This window comes from Pan paniscus, chromosome 16 (assembly GCF_029289425.2).
Source record: "Pan paniscus chromosome 16, NHGRI_mPanPan1-v2.0_pri, whole genome shotgun sequence".
Classification (NCBI taxonomy): Eukaryota; Metazoa; Chordata; class Mammalia; order Primates; family Hominidae; genus Pan; species Pan paniscus.
The window spans coordinates 75832912-75851453 of record NC_073265.2 but is presented as its reverse complement, the minus strand read 5'-3'; the positions used below and the strand labels follow the sequence as shown (position 1 = coordinate 75851453).

The following is an 18542-nucleotide window of genomic DNA, read 5'->3' as shown; positions in this document are numbered from 1 at the left end:
CACCACACCTGTCCACCCTGAGATTTTCAAAGCACCATATCCAGGTCTCCTTGCTTCTGCATATGCTAAGTTTCTACTTGAAAAGACATTGCCCCCATTTCTCTGCATATAGAAGTTTGACTTCAAAGTGTAAATCAATGGCATTGGCACTGAATCTAATTTTTATCATCCATAAAATAGGTGTAATAATTATTGTCTTTCTTAATTCATAAGGTAATTATAAGAACCAAATGATATTATGTAAAACTGTATAAGAATAAAATATTTACATGATAGGGTGTTAGCCAAGCTATTCAACTACCTTTAAGGTTTTACAGTCTTTCCCACCCACTTCAACCAGCCTTAGAAGGAGGAAGGATTCCTGCCTTCTTATTAAAGTGACTAGGCCAAAGTGGAAAGCAGAAAGGAGATATTCAACCATTCTCGATGTCACACAGCTTGAGGGTTTGTATCTGAAGAGGGTAGGATTATGGTGAGTCACTGTTGATATGCAGGCAGATCAACAACAGTGAGAAAAATGAGGAAAAACAAATTTAAGATGGTTTTGATGTGTTTTATATATTTTGCTTTTCATGTATTCTCAAGAAAGAGTCAAACTGTTCTTCGAATAGTTTTTGGATTGCCAACTGAGCTTTCTTTGAAAGCAAAGCTGTGTCAATACAAGACCACCGGGCACGTGGAGTTTATACAGGTGACCATGGTGGGTAAAAGTCCCCCTTTGATTTTACCATGAAGATACCTCCCCTCTTCTCTGTGCTTCCGCTGAACTTAGTTTCACCCCTGTTAAAACTTTCTGTATTATAATGACCCATTTGACATCACACACACACACACACACACACCCTGTAGATTATGAGTACCTCAGTGACAAAGACTAAATAATACTTATCTATGTGTTCCTAATATCTTCAGCCCAGGTTGCCTGAAAAGATGGAAATCCCAAGACAAGAAAAGGGCACAGTTCAGTTTCTCTGACTTCTTTTATTAAAGATTTCCATGGAGAGAAGTCATTATGCTCTTGTAGTTAATTTTTTTTTAGCTGTACTATTTGTCAAAAGCATCACTTTCCAGAAAAAAAAAAAAAAAAAAGATTGCCAAGAGACAAGAGGCTGAGGTCTAGAACTACCTCTGCCACCAACTAGATAGGTAACCTAGATAGTCCAGCTCATGTCCCTATGTCCCTCAGCCCAATCTCTCACCAGCAATTGAGAAATCAGGACTCAATAGTCTTTATGGATTGTTAAGCTCTAAAATTCAGTCATCCCATAGTGATACTTGTCCCCACATGTCTCTGGGAGGTACAAAAACAGAAATGTCCAGAGTGAGAGTTTTGCAGTTCGCCTGAGTTTCTGTTTTCCTGGGACCAACCACTGTTGTCACTTCCAGCTCTCCCCAACGGAAAGCTCTGTTCTTCACACCTGATCAGGAGGCTTAGAAAGAGACAAAGGCCAGAGAGAGTGGAAAATGATTTGCAAAGAAGCCAAAAGGGGAATTCTGTAACTGTGTATTTTTCCACTCCTTTCTAATGTAAAACCACTTACAAGTGACAACTCCCAACCCAAGGCAGGTGCCGCAGTAGCTCATTACACCCTCGGGACCCCATGTAAATCTTTTTTCTGAGAACAGCTATTGTCTTCCAAGGAAAAGCTTTTAGCATAATGGCAGGCTGAATAGAACATTGCTTTTGTAAGAATATTTTTAAGAAAAAGAAAAAGAAAGGTATTCTTTAACAACTGCAAATGCAGCCTCTTGCTTTTCCCCACCTCAGGCCCCCTGGAAAGAACAGTGTGTAAGCCACAGGAGACTGTGGCAGGGGAGTGAGATTATCTCACCTCCAGAAACATAGAAAGGTTATGCTTTGCTCTTTTAGGTTATAATAAATGCAGGGTGGCAGTGTCTCAGATTGCAAAAATAGCATATCCACCCCCTCCCAGCCACCTTTGTTGTTTCTTGACTTCTCACCAGTGAATCAGCCCGTGACTATTCATTTAGAGAATGAGAGTTTCTAATAGGAGAATGACATTTTCCCTCAGAAAATTCCCACAAATTCATTCCTTCTCTCAGATCACTCATGAGGACAGTCAAGACAATGTTGTTATAGGGTCTAAATGTAGAGATGTCCAGTTTGGCAATAAACTTTCTAAGAAAAATGAAGCATCTTCCAGAGATATAGCTCTCCAAACTAAAATGGGACTCAACTTTCTCCAGGCTAAAATGGTCATTTAGAATGCGAGGTTGTGAGAGCAATGTGGAGAAAAAAAATGGAGAAGTTAAAAAAATGATAGCAGCCTTCACTAAGCAGTGTGTTCTGGTTGTGTGCATTTCTGGGTAATAGTCCAGTAAGACCAAAGCCTAAAGAGGGGTATCTGGGAATATGTTTGATGGATGCCATCTGCAAAATGGAGGTAAGACAACAAGTATAGGAAGGCCAAGAGCTCATTACTAAGAGGAATTTCCACACAAAGGCAACTCCATCTGTGTGAGAAGAAACAGAAAACAGGCATGGTTTTTCGGAAATGGCTGAGTCTGGGCAAAGGTAGAATCATTCTTCTTTCCAGGATTAGATAAATAATGACCCCCCAAGACGCTTTATTCTGATTGCTTTTTAGTTCTGCTTAAATTCAGCATCTTCTCTCAGTTCAAATTTAAGAAAGGAGATACCACACCACCTACCGACATATCCCATTCTGGAAGAGTATACAAACTAAAGATAGAAAACTTCTCAAATCTACCTGGAAGCTTGCATATTCAAAGGGTATGCTAATCAAAGTACCTACTCACATATAATGTGTTGAAGGATTTAAGTAGGCTAAGTGTAATTATGCCAGACTACCATTAACCAATGGAGACTAGGCTCAGAAGGCACTGAAAAGAATTTCCTGGACTGATCGTGCCTACCAAGCCTATTCCCAAACAGCTTATGGGATATCTTCTGCTCCAACCTGTTGGAGCCCCTGTTCCATTTTCTTGGATTCTGTGTGTTCCTCCTCACTCCCGTTCTGCTGTGCAAAACCCAAATGCCCTGCCTGGGTTCCTTTGACATCCCAAATCCTACTAGTTAGGAAGGGCCTGGGCTTTCTAACTGCCCAATGCCTATTCATCACTCAGAGTCCCTGATCCTAGGCTGAGCTGTTGATCCTTTTGTAAAGGTTCCCTGCTACCGTCATTTTCTCCTTAAGCCCCCCTCTTCCATAATGACTTCAGTGACAATCTCCCAGAGAACTTCCCTGTTCACTGTCCCACTGAAAAGGGCAGAGAATGATTTTGCTCTTGAAGACCTGCCAGCAGTTTGGCTTTGAGGGCTCAAATATCAAGGTGTAAAGTAGTAAGTCTTCTTTATTGGGAGAATTTCAAAAAGGGACTGTCCTCAGTTCTCCAAATAGTGATAAAGTACACAGCTGGCAAATCTGGTGACGACTCAACTGAAAATAAGTTATCAAGAAAGTAAGGCTAAATGTTTCCAGGAAAATAACTTTAAAAAGAAAATGCTTTTGAAAAATAAATCAAACAAAATAAACACTTTTGGAAGACTCTCTGGAGCTCAGACCCTGGGAGGAACTAAAAGTAATCATTAAGTTGTCCTCAGTAATCTTCAGGTCCAGGACTTTAGACCAGATCATCGGGGGAACTAGCCTTGAGAGGGGAGTTCCCCCAGCATTCCATAGCCGTGGTCTTATTTCATGGAATTCTAAAGTAAGACTCAAGTAATAATCCCACACAGTGGAGAGAAAACCTTTATTTCCACTCATGCCTCCTTATGAGGGGTGAGTGACAGCTACTGAACCAGAAACTAGCTAAATTGCAGCTAAATGCAATCCCACACTGAAGCTACCCTAGTCCCTGAGAGGCAGGAAGCAGGTAGAACAATTTAATCTCACCTGAAGGGAGGCCTGGAGGCAGGAGAATCTTGAGCTGCAGGCTCATTTGCTGTTTTCTCCTAAATCAATACATCACATTTTATAATTCAAAGGAAAATAAGTAGTTCCATTTCTGATTTACAGGCATGGTTATTTGCACTTTGAAGGGTAGGCAGTGTTTATACTGGGCTGGGTTTTTTTTCTTCTTTTAGAAACACAGCAACGGCATGTGTTTATATATTCGTATATATATAAGAATATATTCATATATATAGTTACCATATATATAGCTACCTATATATATAGCTACCATATATATATATAGTTACCATGTATATATATATAGTTACCATATATATATGTAAATATATAAATATACACAGACACATACCCTGTATACATTTTTATTATGTAGCCCTGCTGAAACTGTGCCCCAGCACGTGGCTTAGGTCATGCAATCTCAGCTCTGTGCTGGGATCTGCTGGGTATGAAGAAAGGCCTTCAGGCAGAAAGAATTTTCTTTCTCCCTTCCTGCCACAGTATCTGAAGCATTCACCATGAAAATGCTTCCATTGGGTTAGGAAAGGAAAATAAAATTCGTTGTGAGCAAGAAGAGAGTAATACACTTATTTGTGGTCAATTTAGCATAAATGCTTTAACAACTCAGCTAGTATCTAATAATTTGAGGACAGAATGAGGAAGAGAGGAAGTTATGGCTCCAAGAGTGAAGCCAAAATGTTGATGCTGAACATGTGTTATAACAAAGGAGTCAGCACGTTTGTTGTGTGTGTGTGGAGTCTGGAATCAGAATAACAATGTTGAAAATCTGTCACCTCTACTGATCATAGTATTTAACCTTTCTGAGCTCCACTTACCCCATCTGTAAAATAAGGGGTCCTGAAATTAATCCCCATGATGAAAGATACCAATCAGCTACATAATCCATACAAATAGTATTTTCAGTGAGTGGGAAAAATAGGTTAAAACTTAAAGCTCTTCATGCATAATTTGGAAACAGAGAAGAGTAGTATCAGAAAGGCACTGGCCTTTGCCACTTTCTACCTTTATGACCTTAAATCACATCCAGGACCAGCTATGTAATTTGCAGGGCCCAGAGAAAAATGAAAAAGCAAGGCCCCTTGTTTAAAACTTTATAAAGAATTTTATAAAGATAGTAGCAGAAAAGCGTTAAGCAGAGTGCATGGCCCTTCTAAGCAGGAGAGCTCTGCAAATGTATAGGTGACACACCCATGAAGATGGCCCTAACTAGCCCTTTCATCTAGGTCAAAGCCTGGTTTCCTCAGGATCTAGCTCAATGATTGTCATTTGCAAGTGACAAAAAGAAAATGCATAGCATTTATCTGATACTTCTTGAGATGAACATCGGATATGTTAGCATGTGTTTAAAAGAAAAAAAAGCTGTTATGATCATAAGAGTGTACACTTACTATAACCCATCTTACAGAGCAAGCAGAAACCAGCCTCTTTTGATTCATATAAGGGTGTACTAAGAGATATTTTTTCTCTTTCTCTCTCTTTTTTTAACAGAACTATTTGTTGGAGTGCCAGATTATTTAAGGGCCTTTGCATGTTTCAAGTCCTCTTCTTAAAGTAAGAATACTCTCCACATTTATAATAGCAACAAAAACACCAATGTCAGCAAAAAATGCAAAAACGGAGGCACTTCTATGTCATAATGATACATCAGAGTTCTGCTCAACTCTTTTTTAGAAAAAGAAGCTCAGACTTACACACATCCACTTTCTTAAGTAAATAATTGTTCAGTGAAAGTTACCCTGGGAGGATTGCTGTCTCCAGCTCCCAAGCACTGCTCATCTGCTAACGGGGTGGACTCTGTGACTGTTACAGAAATTGCTCTTAAATGCATAAAACACAGAAGAGAATTTTTGGAAAATCCCTTATTATTCATTAAAGCATTTTAGGGCCTCATTAATCCAGATGGGTTAATCGGTTGTTGATTTGCCAGGTTGTTAAGCATCCATTGTCAGATGCTGATGGGGTGTGAGAAAATATAATTCCGATCTACCAAAGAGTCACCTGAATGAGGCTAGCACTTCATCAGGGAAGGCTGTATCTTCCTCAGGGAAGGCTGTGTCTTCCTCAGGGAAGGCTGTATCTTCCTTAGAGAAGGCTGTAGCTTCCTCAGAGAAGGGTGTATCTTCACCAGGGAAGGCTGTGTCTTCATCAGGGAAGGCTGTATCTTCCTCAGAGAAGGCTGTATCTTCACCAGGGAAGGCTGTATCTTCATTACGGAAGGCAGTATCTTCTGGGGATAAATTAAGCTGGGCATCCAGCTTCTTCTTTAATTTCCAAAACTTCTCTGTATCACAAAACATTCCTCATTCTTTGGGTGTTTTTTTTTTTTTTTTTTCTTTTTTTTTGCCTACCTAAGGTCTGAAATGATGTCAGAAGCCATTTTCAAAAGCTAGTTCGTAACAGGTCAACAGGTCAGTCGCACATATGCACTTAGGCACAGAAGCCCAACATTTAAAGATGTGTGTGTGTACGTGTCTGTATACGTGTATACACATCTGTGTATATGTTTGTGTCTACACATGTATACACGTCTAGGCGTATATGTTTGTGTCTACACGTCTGTGTGTATGTTTGTGTCTACATGTGTCTATGTGTTTATGTCCATATGTGTATATTTGTGTGTGTCTGCGTGTGTGTGCATGAGTTTGGCTTTGACTTTGTTTCAAAGTTCTTAGCTAGAGCCTGTCCACATCTTCAGCCCTTCAGACACAAATGGTATTCAGGTTATCAAGGGGATTCTTTAGCCAGGGCTTAAAAACTCAACTTTCTTTCTTTCCAAACCTTGACTGACTGAGAGTCACATAACAGCAGTGAGCACAGTGAGAAAAGTCCCTGGATTAGAAGTTGGAAAATATGATTCAGAGTCCTGGTTCTGTTTTAAGAGAGGAAGTGACCATCATTAGCAAACTGTCATTTCATCTGCCTGACAGTTTGAATTCATTTCATTTTCTCTCCCTTTAACAACAAAGCAACATTAATGTTTAACCTTTGTGTCACACCAAGAAAAGCTGGGGGTGTATTTCTACAAAGACAGACAGTCTCCAACCCTTTATGGAGCTTTTGATCTAAAAGAGACAGAATGCTTCCAACACTATAAAGGACACCCTTAGTCAAATCTTCTACGAAGAGGATCCCATTTTACTCACGGAACTGCTCTAGATGCTCATCACTGTTGGACTCAGGCATGGCCGTGATGGTCACCAAGGGACACGGATTCCCTCCCAGCGTCTGGCAGAGAACATCTTGCCGGAAGTAGACCTCTTTGAGGTTGACACTCTTTTCCAGGATGTCAAGATGAGTCTGGAGCAGAAATAAAGCAGGCATGTATATTATCAACATTTTTTATAACAACAATAATAGAAAACAACAACGGCTTACATATAGTTTAGAAGTATTGTTGTTAATCTAATCTGTCCTTTATGTATTGGGCCTTGAGTGATTAAAAGGGGGCTATTTCTACTGTCTAGGAGAAACTCAGTGAGACGGAGCAGGAAGCATCATTCCTGCATGTTTTGGCATAACAGAAGATCTGTTTTCAAGTTGCACTGAAAGCAAGGAGGAGGAGGGCAGGGGCATAAAGCCCTCTTCCTATCGCTGTGACATACGAGGAAATCACAGAAAATGGAGACTCGGAAGGGTCAGGGGATGGGGTGGGGAAGGATCATGAGGAATGTGTTAATGGCTACAATGTACGTCATTTGGGTGATGGATACCCTAAAAGTGCTGGCTTGACCTTTGCTCAATCTATGCATGTAAGAAAACTTCACATGTACCCATAAATTTGTACAAATAAAAATTAGCAAACAATTTAAAAAGAAAAGAGACAAATCTAAGCATGCTTTCCTTAAAATTAAAAAAAAATGTGGTTATCATGAAAATAGAACACGCCCAGAACACTGGGGAAAATGAGACAGAAAACTTCAACAGCACATAGTATCACAGGGCAAAGTAATAGGGAGAATTGTGAGCACATTGAAAAAATAATAGACATGGTTAATCCAGGGGGACTGCTAAGCTAAAAGAACAACTAACAAATAGCAACAAATTTTTCCTACCATACCTCCGCAATACTCATTTAAAAAAAAAAAAAATGAAATAGCCATTGAAATTTGGACACCTGGTTAACAATCCTTTTTTTTTTTTTTTTTTTTTTTTTTTGAGACAGAGTCTCACTCTGTCAACCAGGCAGGCTGGAGTGCAGTGGCGCAATCTCAGATCATTGCAACCTCCACCTCCCAGGTTCAAGCGATTCTCCTGCCTCAGCCTCCTGAGTAGCTGGGATTACAGGCACCCACCACCACACCCAGTGAATTTTTGTATTTTTAGTAGAGAGGGGGGTTTTGCCATATTGGCCAGGCTGATCTCGAACTCCTGACCTCAGGTGATCCGCGCCGCTTGGCCTCCCAAAGTGCTGGGATTACAGCCATGAGCCACCACGTCCCGCCCCTGGTTAACAATCTTTAAGAATTCCAAAGAAATTTTCCCTAATCAAAACAGGGGCACTAGTCATAGAGAGGCTAAGAGATTTTCCCCCACCTGCACTGCAACCCCTGACAGTGGAAATTTCAGTAACCAGAGAGGGAAACACTGCCCCGTCTGCAGCACAAAAACACCACTGCCCAAAAATTATCCTCCCAGCTTAAAATGTAGAAAGTTTTTTCCACAATCAAGGAGGTATTAAGAGGGCCAAGGAGAAACCACCCACCTTGTTTCTTGACAAATAACTAGCCTGCTGGGTAAATGAAACAAAAAACTTATGAATTTTTTAATAAAATGAATATGTAAAAATATTGACAAATATATAAAATATATGGAAAGGGAAGTAGTGTCTTCAAAAGGTAGAGGAAGTATTTACATGTGGAAATAACTTACTACAGATATGGTAAGAAGAATAGTGGCCCCCAAAGATGTTCACGTTCTCACCTTCAGAACCTTTGATAGGATACCTCACATGGTGAAAGGGACTTTGCAGACATCTTTAAGATTAAGGTCTACTTGAAATGGGGAGGTCGTCCTGCACTGTTCAGTTGTGGCCAATCTATTCACAACATGATTAAAAGCAGAGACCCTTTCCTGGCTGCAGAGAACAACTGCTGGCCCCATAAGACCTCAGTCTTCCCTTGATGGCTTTGAAGATGGAGAAAGGCATCACCAGCCAACGAATGCAGGTGGCCTCTAGAAGCTAGAAAAGGAAAGGAAACACACTCTCCCCACAGAGCCTCCAGAAGAAACACAACCCCAAAACCCTGGTCTTTGCCCAGTGAGATTCATGTCAAACTTCTAACCTAAAAAGCTGTACAATTTTTTTTTAAAAAGTACCTGTTCCTGTTGAAGCCACTACATTTTTTATAATTTGTTACTGCAGCAATAGACAATTAACATACAAGGGAAAAAGAATGTCCTAAAGTAAGTACAAATCCTGACATCTGAATAGGAATAGACTAAAACCTATTTGTACTCTACTGAAACAGTTGAATTGCAAGGAAAAAGAAAAAGTGCCAAGAAAAGAAAAGATTACCAGATAATTCTATGACCTTTCTCTAGCCTCAGGGGCACCTGAAAATTTGACCTTGAGTCATTCTCCTTAAAACTGAGAACCAAAATCATTTACCCACACATAGCTTACTGTCTATATTAACATGACTATTATTCCCCAACCTTCATCAGCATAACTTTACTGCTCTGGGAAGACAGAAATTACAAATAAATATATTGTTCATTTCAGGAATATCCCATCAACTCTTCAATAGAAAGCATCAACCCATCTTTGAGCCAAGATTCTTTGAATCCCTCTTCTCACCCTTTTTCAAAATCCTTGCCTTACAGTGTCCACCAATCTTAAACCATTACTTCATGATCCTTACCCAACCCTAATCAATGCCCCCACATTAAAATATCTGCCTTTAAGCCAGGCTTTAAGGTCTCAATAAATATCCCCACTTTGCCCTCTGCCCTTTGAGACACTAGTAAGACTCTGTCCCATTCTTTCTACTTTGTCAAGTAAATTAGTTTCCTACTACTGCTGGAATCACCACTAATTTTGTAGGTTAAGACAACACGAATTTATTATCTTATAGTTCTGAAGGTCGGTAGTCTAAAATGGGTCCCACTGGGCAAAATTCAAGGTGTCAGTAGGGCTGCATTCCTTTTGGAAGCTCTATACAAGATCTCTTCCCTTGCCTTTTCCAGCTTCTAGAGGTCACCTGCATTCCTTCACTCATGGTACCTCCCTCCACCTTCAAAGCCAAAAATTGCATCACTCTGACTTCTGCTTCCATTCAGTCCCATTTTTTTCTCTGGCTCTGATTCTCTTATCTAATTCTTTCACTTATAAGAACTCTTGTGACTACCCCACACCCAATCTGATAATCAAGGTTAATCTCCCCATCTCAAAGTCTCTAATCACATCTTCAAAGTTCCCTTACCATGTAAAGTAACATCTTCACAGGATTGCGATATGGACATTTTGGAGGTCCATTATTCTGCCTACCATGCCAACATGAGCAATAAACCCAACTGTGTCTTAGAAACAGGTTGTTCTTGTGATGTTCCAGAAAGCCAGGATTTGACACAACACTAAGTAAAGGAATTATAAGAAGCATGTTTATACCAGATTCAAGATAAATAAAAATCCAGCAGAGGCCCATGTATCTAACCAAATCTTTGTATGTAATTGTTATGATTGTCCATCAAATAATGAGTATCAGGTATTGATGAGCTGCACCTGCATTGGAGATTGGGAGGGAGCCACATACCCCTGAGAATACAAGATGACTAACTACACATACACAAGCACACACACACAACCTAGACAACTAGCTAAGCATGAAATCTGAAGGAAGTCCAAGGCTGATAGTATTCCTAGGCTGAGATGGATATGTCCCACTCAACCTAATCTCTCATGACCACATAATTCCATAGTGAGGAGTTACTAGGACAAAGTAAGCTGTGCCTGGGAGTCCAGACTCTCACTAAGCCCTTTCTATGTGTGCTGTTTTGTTGCCTTCTCTGTATTCTTTCTTATGGATAAGTAAATTTAGTTCTGGATAAAGCCTAACCTGTGTGTTTGATTGCCAATCTTAACTCACTGCTCATTGTTGCATAGAATGACACTTGCACGCTACACTGAAGATTATTTTTAAACATGTATGTGTCTCTGTGTGGTGTGTGTGCGTGTGTGTCTCTGTGTGTGTGTGTGCATAAATAAACCCATTGTACATATATGTATGCAAAAAAATCATTCTTGGCTCATATTTCTTCTGCAACACTACATGCTAGAGGAAATGAGTACTGCTTAGAGCTTCAAAGAAGAGGGGATTATAATCTAAAAAACCTATATCCAACCAAGTTTTTGCTCATGAGCAAATGTAGCTTATGTATGCTCAGACATACAAAAGCTCAGACAACATATTACCTTATCTTTATTGAAAATAAGGACTTGGTCCAGTCTATCATTGTTGGTTCCAAGTCTGGATTAAGAAAATGTGGCACATATACACCATGGAATACTATGCAGCCATAAAAAATGATGAGTTCATGTCCTTTGTAGGGACATGGATGAAATTGGAAATCATTCTCAGTAAACTATCGCAAGGACAAAAAACCAAACACCGCATATTCTCACTCATAGGTGGGAATTGAACAATGAGAACACATGGACACAGGAAGGGGAACATCACACTCTGGGGACAGTTGTGGGGTGGGGGGAGGGGGGAGGGATAGCATTAGGAGATATACCTAATGCTAAATGACGAGTTAATGGGTGCAGCACACCAGCATGGCACATGTATACATATGTAACTAACCTGCACATTGTGCACGTGTACCCTAAAACTTAAAGTATAATAATAATAAAATTAAAAAAAAATAAAAAATAATAAGAAAATAAGGACTTGGCCCAGGTGCAGTGGTTCACACCTGTAATCCCAGCACTCTGGGAGGCCGAGGCGGGTGGTTTGCTTAAGTTCAGGAGTTCAAGACCAGCCTGGGCTACATGGCAAGACCCCATCTCTACTAAAAATACATAAAAATTGCCGGGCATGGTGGTGCACACCTGTGGTCCCCGCTACGTGGGAGGCTCAGGTGGGAGGACCACTTGAGCCTGGGAGGTCAAGGCTGCAGTGAGCCTAGATCAAGTCACTGCACTCCATCCTGGGTGACAGAGCGAGACCCTGTCTTAAAAAAAGAAAAAAAAAAAAAAAGAAAGAAAAGAAGGACTTGAAGACACACTTCAGCTGTCCCCAAATCAAACAGAAAAGCAATATAAAAAGACTAAAATAAAATCCAGTTAAACAAGCTTACATCTAAATGACTATCTAAAAATATGGTTACTATATTAATATAAACATTAAAAAATAATTCTTTAGGGAGGCAGTACACATTATCAAATTTTGATGTCATCACCTAGCTCTAAAATGAACTTAAAAAGAGATGTACAAGGGAGGAAAAAGGTGGAACAAAATGTTAATGTTTTCAACTTACATCGATAGAGTAATATTATTTAATTCTTGAAAATTGAAAGGCAGTACTTAGTATTGTGCCAAATGCAAACTCTCTAGAATATCACTAGAACAATGGGTCTCTAAAACAGAGTTGAGTTTATTGCTTATGTTGGTGTGATAGGCAGAATAATGGCCCTCCAAAGATGCCCATATTCTAATCCCTGCAACCTGTGAAGATGTTATTTTACACAGTAAAGGAACTTTGAAGATGTGATTAGGAAATTTGAGATGAGGAGACTATCCTGGATCATCAGGTTGGGTGCAGGGTAATGACAAAGGTCCTTATAAGTGAAAGAAGGAGATAAGAAGTCAGAGCCAAAGAAGGAGATGGGATGTAATGGAAAAAGAGGTAAGAGGCATGCAATTTTTGGCTTTGAACGTGGAGGGAGGTACCATGAGCCAAGGAATGCAGGAAATCTGGGTTTACATTCTGGTTGCATGGATTCTGAAAAAATTGATGTAAATTTTTTATTTAACCTCTTTATGACTCAGTTTTCTCATCTTTAAAAGGCACATAAAAATATCATTACCTATCTCATGCAGTGGTTGCTATAATTTAGTTGTATAATGTATGTGAAGAGCATCTGTTATGTAGGAAACAATAAATGTTAGCTGTTAATGGAGAAGTATAAGTTCAAATATATTATTTTTAAGTGGTAAAAAGAAAGCACTAGTAAAGTTATAAACCCTGAGGATGAAAAAATGAAAGAAATGATGGTCCACATTGCATAAGAAAAAAAGAAAAAGAGACAACAGCGGTGAGGCATGGAAAATAGCATGAAACCAAAATGACAAGTAACAGTAAAAACTGTTTAAGTATGAACAGGCTAGTCAGCCTTAATAATGACAAAAATTTGGATTACTTTTTAAAATCCCACAGCATGTTGCATATAAGAGGCACTTTTAAAGAGAGAGAAAGGAAAAAAAATGTGTATGAGAAATGCTCTTAAATTATCTCTTTATTTTGTTTCCCTCTGTTAAAACATTTTAAAGGAGAAATATTGAAACTAAAAGCATAAGCAAACATAAATTAAGGCAGACATGGCAATAGTAATATACAACGAAGCCATATTCAAGATCAAGTGCATTAAATGGGATTTTAAAATCTTATTTTGATAAAGGGCACAATTCACAATGAACATATAAAACTCATAAATCTTAAGAATCAAATAATATGGGATTCAAATATATAACACAAAAAACAGCAGAAAGAGAAAAAATTCTTCTCGGAGTGGGAGATTTTAAGACCGCACCTCGGTCTTGAATAAATCAATGGCATAAAAATAATAATATAAAGTATTTGAACAATTTTGTTTTTGTAGACATATGTCAAACTTTGTCTTTCCAGAGAATATTTTTTAATTTTTTCTCAAATATTCATGGAACGGTAGCAATAATTGATCATACATAGAGCTATTAAAAACTCATTAGATTATTCCCCCAAAAAAGCAGAAATTACACAAATCACATTTTCTGACAATTAAATGAAATTAGACTTAAATAAAAATGGTTTTCGAAACAGCAAAAATAAAATAACCACTAGAGAATAGAAAATAGCCTCTTAAAAGAAGCTTACTGGAAAAAAAATCATAGGTTACAAAAATCAATATTAAATTATTAACTAAAGCCCTGATATAAGAAGTAGACATCTGGGTATCCCACGAGAGATGGCACAGAAGAAGAATGGAAATGTCTCCATCAGAATATCAGTCACGTTTCTAAGTCATCCTGGAAAAGGAAAATTCCAGCTCCTTAGTTAAGAAGGTATGGATAGTGCTGGATTCAGATTATAGTCTCTGTGATCATAAACAAATTATTTTTAAGATTTTTATAAACATTTGAGTGACAGCTGCTCTCAGTATTCTTTATTATCAAAATCTAGACTAAATGTAGCCTGCCTCACAATTACTATCAAGATTCCGAGGCTCTAAAGCCAGAGAGGGAAACTTGGTTGCAGCATTTCCCAAAATATATCCCGTAGTGTGTAAGTGCTGTGGTGTGAACAAGGAGGTGGAGAAGGCAGGAAATTCATAGCCAAAGTGCTTAGAAAATGTTGAGTTAAAGAAAATGAAAATATTTCTGTGGATGCAAGATTCTTCAGATTCTTTAATATTTCAATATGCATTGTGAACTGTTAGAAGAAAAACTAGCACCAGTGCTTCATAAATTTAGATGACCATTAAACTTTTCTTCTCTAAACATCTCAAGAGACTGAAATGCTATTGAGTATGTTTTGGGAAACACTATCTTGCTGAATTATTTCTATGAGCTCACTCTCTCTCTCTCTTTCTTATTAAATCTGTTTGTTTCACATTTTATTATGACCACATGGGTCCTTGCCAATGGTGAAGCTTTCTCAACTAAAGCCCAAACATAAACTCAGACACCTATAGTCAATTGATTTTTGACAGAGGTGCCAAAAACACGCAATGGGGAAAGGACAGTTTCTTCAACAAATGGTGTTGGGAAAACTGAATATCCACATGTGGAAGAATGAGAATTGATCCCTTATATAAGAATCAACTCAAAATGGATTAAAGACCTAAGCATAAAACCTGAAACTGTAAAGCTATGAGATGAACACATGAGGAAAACCTTCCTGACATTAGTCTGGGAAGCGATTTCTTAAATATGACCCCAAGAGCACAGACAAACAAAGCAAAAGTAGACAATAGGATTCCACCAAACTAAAAGGCGTCTGCATAGCAAAGGAAACAATTCACAGAGCAAAGAGACAACCCACAAATTGGGAGAAAATATTTGCAAATCATACATCAGATAAGGGGCTAATATCTAAAATATACAAGGAACACCAACTACACAGTAACAAGAAAACAAACAACCTTATAAAAATGGGCAAATTGCCTGAATAGGCATTTCTGAACAGAAGACATACAAATGGCCAACAGATACATAAAAAAAATATGTTCAACATCTCTAATCATCAGAGACATGCAAGATAAAACCACAATGAGATACCACTTCACACTTGTTAGATTGGTTATTATGAAAAAGATGAATGATAGCAAGTGCTGGTGAGGACCTGGAACCCTGAACACCATTGGTGGGAATGTAAATTAGTGCAGCTATTTTGGAAAACAGTATGAAGTTTCCTCAAAAAATTAAAAATAGAATTACCATACAATCCAGCCATCTCACTTCTGGGTGTATATCCAAAGGAACTGAAATCAGTACATCAAAGAGATATCTGTCTACACCCCTATGTTCAGTGCAGCATTATTCACAAGAGCCAAGATATGGAAACAACCACAGTGCGCATTGATGGAGTTTTATATATATACATACACACAAACACACACACACATATATACACACACACATACATATATACACACACACATACATATATACATACATATACAATGGATTACTATTCAGTCTTAAGAAGCAGGAAATTCTGTCATTTCCAACAACATGGATGAGCCTGAAGGACATATGCCAAGTGAAATGCTGGGCGCAGAGAGACAAATACCACCTGATCTCACTTATACATGAAATATAAAAAAGTCAAACTCATAGAAACAGAGAGTAGAATGGTGGTGACCAGGGCCTGGAGGAGCGGGAACAAGGGGGAGGAATGGAGAGTTGTTGGAGAAAGGGTACAAAATTTCAATTAGACAAGAGGAATAAGGTCTGGTCATCTATTGCATAGTATAGTAATCATAGCTTATAATAATACACAGAATTATTCCAAAATCCCTAAAAGAGTAATTTTAAGTGTTCTCACCACAAAGAAATGATAAATATGTGAGGTGATAGATACGTTTATTAGTCTGGTTTGATCAATCTGCAACATATTCATTTATCAACACACCCCATTGTACCCTATAAATATAAGCAAGTATTATTTGTCAACTAAAAATGAAACTTTTATAAATAAATTAAAAATAAATAATAAACACAATCTGTAAAAAAAAAAGAAAAAGAAAAAAGAGAAAAGGGGGAACAAATAAATGAAAAACAAAAAGCAGTAGTCATCATTCTGTGATATTACAATTAAGCCATAGCTCTTTGGTGCCTGATATCAAACTTTAAAAAAATAATAAAATCTAGATTTTATAAATCAGATATGGGGAAGCAGGTTAGGCAGAAGGTTGGTCTATAGAAGCCACCAAGCACTATTAGCTATGAGAGACAAAAAGTCAAAAAGTATCATAGGGCACATGAGCACTGTCCTTCAAAATAGTGTTGGCTGGACAGGCTCCCAAGCAGCAAATGTCAGAGAAGGCAAAGCCTGAAAGTTTTCTTCTCTCATGGGTTATCTTTTAATTTGTTATTATTATTATTACATTTTCCACAATAATATTACAAATCAACAAATGCCTAATATTCTCTTAGCTTAAGCTCACTGTATTAGTCCATTCTCAGGCTGCTAATAAAGACATACCCGAGACTGGGTCATGTGTAAAGGAAAGAGGTTTAATCGACTCACAGTTCCACGTGGCTGGAGAGGCCTCGCAATCATGGCAGAAGGTGAAAGAACAGCAAAGGCACGTCTTACATGGTGGCAGGCAAGAGGGCATGTGCAAGGGAATTCCTCTTTATAAAATGATCAGATCTCATGAGACTTATTCACTATCATGAGAACAGCATGGGAAAGACCTGCCCCCGTGACTCAATTAATTCCCACGACACGTGAGAATTATGGGACCTACAATTCAAGATGAGATTTGGGTGGGGACACAGCCAAACCATATTACTCATTTTCTGTAAACTGCAATTTTTCATGGATCCATCTCCCTGCACCCCTCAATGAAATCTCCCTCCTGCTGGACCTGCCATCAGGTCCAGCAAGTATTTAACACTTCTACTTTTAGGGGATTATTTTGACTTCAGTCATATAAAAGATTGCTAGAAGTAAACCAAGTATAAATTTCTGTTGGATTTCCTTTTGCAAAAATGGTTTTGTCCTGTTCTCCTAAAAATGATCTCCCATCTCTGGTCCAGAAAAGTTATGCCTAATTGGATATTGTGGGGATCATTGATGAGAAAAGTAGGACCTCTGAATGCATGTGCCAACTGACTGTAATTACAGCCCTGTGGAAGCCACAGCAGTGGGTTTCTTTATAAAAATGTGAATGAGTTTAAGGCAATTGTAGAAACCCCCAGAGAGACTGACTTCTTAAAAGAAAATCCTGTCTGTGAACAATATCAAGCTGATAACCTTAGCCTGCAGCCTCATCCTGTGTCTCTCCACAGGAGTCCTCAGTCTCCCTTTCCTTTATCAACTACTCCCTTAAAACTTCGATAAAAGACTTCCTTGACCTCAGCAGGGTAACCTGCTGATGGCTACTGATAAAGTGAGAAGCACTATGCACTCAAAAACCATTCATTTTCTATTGTTATCCCCTAAACTGCTGCACTCTCTGTTCCCCTAATTTAGAAGAAAGCCCACTCCTAAGGAGATGGCCTACTTTATTTGTCTACTGCCTAGATCTCAGTTGTCACTTAAATACACTCATCAGAGAATCAAAGACTTCTTGTCACAAGAGAAGAACAAATAACACCCTTAAGCTAAATAAAAGCTACAAGAATATGCTGCAGGCATGTTCTGATGAGCTTCCTCAAACTGTCCCAGTCTGCCAATATTATGCTCCCCAAGTTAAAGGGACTTAACTTTAAAAATGTGAGAAAAGATTAGTCTCTAGATATCTACCCACAGATTTGTCAATTATAAAGAAAGGATGGTTTAATATTCCTTGTCCATTAAAAATAAGCAAAGCTATATTATGATGATTTGGAAAAAAGAGTAAGAAAAAAATAATCATAATCAATTACCCCAAGAAAACCATCAGTAGCCTTCGTAATTTTTGAGGAGGGGTCTTCCATTTGTTTTTTTTTTATTTTAATTTTAGTATGAATTATGGAACGGGTATCTTCCAATCAGTCCAACAGAGAAAATAATCACACATCATCATAAAAAACAATAAATGCTTTAATGGTTACCATCTAGTATTGCTTACCAGATGTAGACACTTTGCTAAAACTTTCCAATTAGCAATTATTTAATCTTCGAAATAGCCTATGTAGTCACTGCTTTTTTGTTTCCAATTTTACAGATGAGAAAACCGAGGCTAAGAGAAGTTAAATAGCTTGCCTGTGGATA

General features: G+C 38.4%; 1 protein-coding gene across 1 annotated transcript in view; it reads right to left on the bottom strand.

The window, feature by feature from the left end:
- AGBL1 (AGBL carboxypeptidase 1) overlaps window positions 1-18542 on the bottom strand; it is a 595764-nt gene that overhangs the window by 373431 nt on the left and 203791 nt on the right. Inside the window, exon 17 of the mRNA XM_055098914.2 lies at window positions 7061-7214. Coding sequence (XP_054954889.2) covers window positions 7061-7214 — 154 coding nt within the window. The remainder of the gene's footprint in view (window positions 1-7060; window positions 7215-18542) is intronic.